General features: G+C 44.4%; 1 protein-coding gene across 1 annotated transcript; it reads right to left on the reverse strand.

The window, feature by feature from the left end:
• Window positions 1-521: 521 nt before the first annotated feature.
• LOC148020173 (uncharacterized) lies at window positions 522-3,747 on the reverse strand. Its single transcript, XM_087700915.1, has one exon. The coding sequence runs from the start codon at window positions 3,330-3,332 to the stop codon at window positions 1,257-1,259; it is 2,076 nt and encodes a 691-aa protein (XP_087557041.1). The 5' UTR covers window positions 3,333-3,747; the 3' UTR covers window positions 522-1,256.
• Window positions 3,748-4,168: the final 421 nt, after the last annotated feature.

Below are 4,168 nucleotides of genomic sequence, written 5' to 3' on the forward strand. Positions count from 1 at the left end.
GACAGAGTGCACCTACAAGTAGAAGAAAACTCACATACATCAAGCTTAACAAGCAAGACTCCCTGTACCTACACATATCAATCAACATAACAAGTTCCTATGATAAATTAGAGTTAAGAGATCACCTCTAGTCAGTCAAAAAGGAGTCTGCAGCTGATCAACAGCACTCTTGGTGCAGAGATTGTGATAGATCCCTACTGCTTTTGGGCTTACAACCCACTTTTAAATATAATTTGACCTCTTTGACTTGTGCCAGCCCAATCCTGTAAATCCACCTTTAACAACTATGTTTAGACATTTTTTGCATGTATATGGTGCATTCATGCATGTGCTTACCTGAAACTACTCCATGAAGAACTGACAAAAAGTAAAAAGAAAATGCTGTGCTGCAAAGATCTGCTTCAAGCATCGAACACCAAGAGAGAATGATAACACACAACAAAGCTACCATGTATTGTTTAAAACCTTAAGTTCATAGCGTAACATATTGCTATACAGAGGGGCTGTGAAGGATAGTGTTCTGCATCTCAGCAGAGAAAAAATAATGTAACACTCAACAGGCATAACTGTCATCGATGGCATGCAGATCAGTGTATCCTTCTATGTTGATATGTACAATCTATGTAAATTAAACTAGTGATACACTGTTAATTCCAGTATGTACATGGAAAAAGTGTGAGGATAATCACCAACAAGAGCATAAAACTGTACTTCTTGCACCAGGGACAGAAGAGTCCCACAAAGTTGAAAGGAGATTCTCAAAGGTTTAACAGTAACTAGCAATTTGTTGTTAAGGATTATGGAGTACCCAGGTTTAACCCACGTTCCCTAGAGGGCTATAATCGAACAGTTGCTCTTTCCAGACCACATCATCAGCTGCCACAATGCTAGGGTAAAGGCTGAGATATACAAGCATCATTGTGAGCAGCTCCAAGATGCACATTCTGGAACACGCATAAAAGGGATGTCCATTGCTGCATGGAAGATTGCATCCAGAAAAGGCAGATAGCTACAATTTTCCTCCCCAACAGCAAGAATCTGATTGATTCCCAGGTCCAGGTAGAAGCTTTGGAAAATCCACATCATACAAATCACTGTTAAAGAGAGCGATCCTACAGCAAAACGGTCAGTTAACATCTTTCTGACCTTCCAGATTCTTAATCGCTTTCCAGCTACAGGACGCACAGGTACCACATTGAAAGGCATACCTAAGCCATTGAAACCATGTGCTGACACTGACTTTGAGCACCTTATATCTATCGCTCCATCACAGTGTGCCGGCGTTTTCCATAATACTCCTCCCTTGATCTTACTCTGTAGTAATCTTCCTCCTCTTCTTCCAACACACGGGCTTTGTTTCTCATCCTGACTGGTCTGCTCCGTTCCCAATCATCACTTTCCCTCTCCCTCTCCCTCTGATCCCTGTAGGTATCCCTATCCCGTTCTCTGTAACACTCTCTTTCCCTATCCATATCCCTGTCGTCTCTCCGTCGTTTCTCTACCCAGTCACCGATATCTTTCTCTTGACCTTCAGTTCCTCTGGCCTTCTCAGATCCTATCTCTGTTCCATAATTATAGTCTACACTACCCATGTCCTCATTGTAAGTTTCATCTCTCACTCTTCTGTCATGGTCTTCCCCACCCCATCCATTCAAAGCTGCTTCTGCCCACATTCCTTGATGAGAACTTTCTAAACCACCTCTAGACATTAACCCCATACTATGTGCCGGAGCCGATCGCCCAAAGAAAGCTGGATTGACATGAGGTGCGACTCCAGGGAGAGCACCAAGGCCCATGCTAGGAAATGGTTGAACAATTCCTGAGAAGGGAGGTCCAGGTACAACATAGCCACCATAATTAGCTCCACCCCTCCCAATAGGGGGACCATAGCCTGAATCATACCCTTGCCCCAGCATCCCTTGATGTATCATCATGGCAGATTGATGACTTCCAATAGGTCCAGAGTGTCCTTGGCCATAAGGTGCACTTGCTACTCCAGTAATACCAACATCAACCATACCCTTTCCAATATAGTTGTTTCTAACCCTTCCTGAACCTGTTTGCCCTGCTTTGGTAACCATACCCTGCCCATGCCCAGTCCTACTAGTTCCATTCCTTCCATATCCACGATGGCTGCCTCGATCTTGATAAGAAGACCCTCCCCTTCCTCCTATATCACTGTGCATTCTTCTTGAGGCAGACTGTGTCTGGTGAGCCTGAATTTGTGCTTGTGTTTTTCTGTCCTGTTGATATCCCATTTGCTGGATACTCTTCATATTTCCAAGTGCAACAATGCAGGGGCGATCATGAAACCTTCTTCCATGCATGCCTTGTTTACAAGCAACTGCAGCTGAATGATCAAAAAACTCCACCTGGCAATAGCCCTTAGACTTTCCACTGGCTCTTTCTTCGGAAAACTTCATATTCTTCACTCTGCCATACTCTGCCAAAGCAGCCTCTAACTCTGCATCAGTTGTCCACCAGTGTAGATCACCAACAAAGAGCATGGAGCCACCATCACTTAAATAAGTATGCTGGACAGGATGCCTGGAAGCTTTATCAGGGGTTATGTTTGGTGAAGAATCCTTCTGTGTTGAAGACTGAGAATGCCGTGGTGGAGCAGCTGCTGCACCCCTTGCTTTGTCATACATGATCTCACTTTTGTACATTGGATCAGTCACACCACCTCTCTCTTGGAAGTTTAAAGTTACAGTGGATTTGGCACCTTGGTCACTTCCAATCTTCTCTGCTGCTGCAAGAGAGAGATCAGTTTCATGGCTCTCTCTGGCTCCAGTGGCTACACTTTCATCATCTTCAGCAGGAGCAATTGATTGCTCTCCAGGTACTCCAAATCCATTAATATCATCACCAATTTCTTCGTTCATCGCATGATCTCCATGCGCTGCTTGTGTTGCATCCTTCCTGTTGATCGGTGTAACAGGTGGAGATACCTTTGTAATCTGCCTGCAACGCTGATCTATCACTTGTCCAGGCCAAGAGGTGGTGGTAAAAGCACCCTCTCCCTCCATGGGTTCGTTGGGCTTCTCTATTGCGTAGGCACCAGTCCTTTGTCCCTCCATTCCATTGTACCCTTGCTCTTGCTCATAACCTAGCCCTAAGCCATTGCCTGTCTGTTTTTCCAGTTCCGAAGGGGCTTGAAAGAAGCCTACGTTGACATCATCGTAAAGGTCCTCATACTCCTCATTAGCTGCCATGTCATCGTCTCCAAAGGCATCCATTGTAGGATCCGGCTGCAAATACTTTGGCTGTAAGTCTGTATATCCCATGTCTCCCTCTCCATAGTCATCGGCCATGTCTGTGTACGACAACATGGATAAAAAAACAGAAATACTGGACTAGTATGCCAACAGACAAGGCGGGCGGTTCATGGTGCTCAACAAGTCGCGAAGCTGGAGAAGCGAAACGGACACAGAAATGGCAGGTGTGCAAACCGTTGTTGTCTGGGATGGGAGGCAGGCTACAGCCTCTCGCGTCAATGCGCGTAACGGATGCAATTCATCTGCTTGGAAAATTTGACCCTTTCGAATGAAAGAAAGGGCATGTTGATGACTGGCGCAGGCTGCTAACTTTTCTGTTCAAGTTCATGGTGGCTCACCTGCTCGGAAATACCCCTAATTGCAGTACCCAATGGAAGCTGTAATATGTCGAGAGACAGGCCGTGCCGGAGCATCCATGGAGCATCGTCATCCTGCAACCAAGGGACAAGGGTGGCATAACGGAAAATCGCATTACATTAAAAAAGACTATGGAAAAAGAAAGAACTAACTTGAGATACAGTAAAGAAAGAAAGCTGGGCAAGATCACACATAGTATGTCCGGTGTGAAGGGCCCGTCCGCCCTTTACACCATTGAAAACTACTTCATAAGTATTGGATATATTTAAATTTACACCATTGAAAATAAATGTTACTTATAAAATGTGATGAGTCCTTTGACTCTGCTTACAAATATTTATCACTCGTACCCTTACATGGTAGGCTTCTTCATGGTGTCATTATGATGGGGTGTGAAGGGCCCGTCCGCCCTTTACACCATTGAAAACTACTTCATAAGTATTGGATATATTTAAATTTACACCATTGAAAATAAATGTTACTTATAAAATGTGATGAGTCCTTTGACTCTGCTTACAAATATTTATCACTCG

The sequence above is a fragment of the Lygodium microphyllum genome, chromosome 19 (assembly GCF_053477565.2).
Source record: "Lygodium microphyllum isolate KBCC chromosome 19, Lygodium_microphyllum_v1.1.10, whole genome shotgun sequence".
Lineage (NCBI taxonomy): Eukaryota > Viridiplantae > Streptophyta > Polypodiopsida > Schizaeales > Lygodiaceae > Lygodium > Lygodium microphyllum.

Excerpts from the sequence above, each read along its gene's own strand:
- LOC148020173 (XM_087700915.1), bottom strand. The coding sequence starts at position 3,332 with ATGTTGTCGTACACAGACATGGCCGATGACTATGGAGAGGGAGACATG.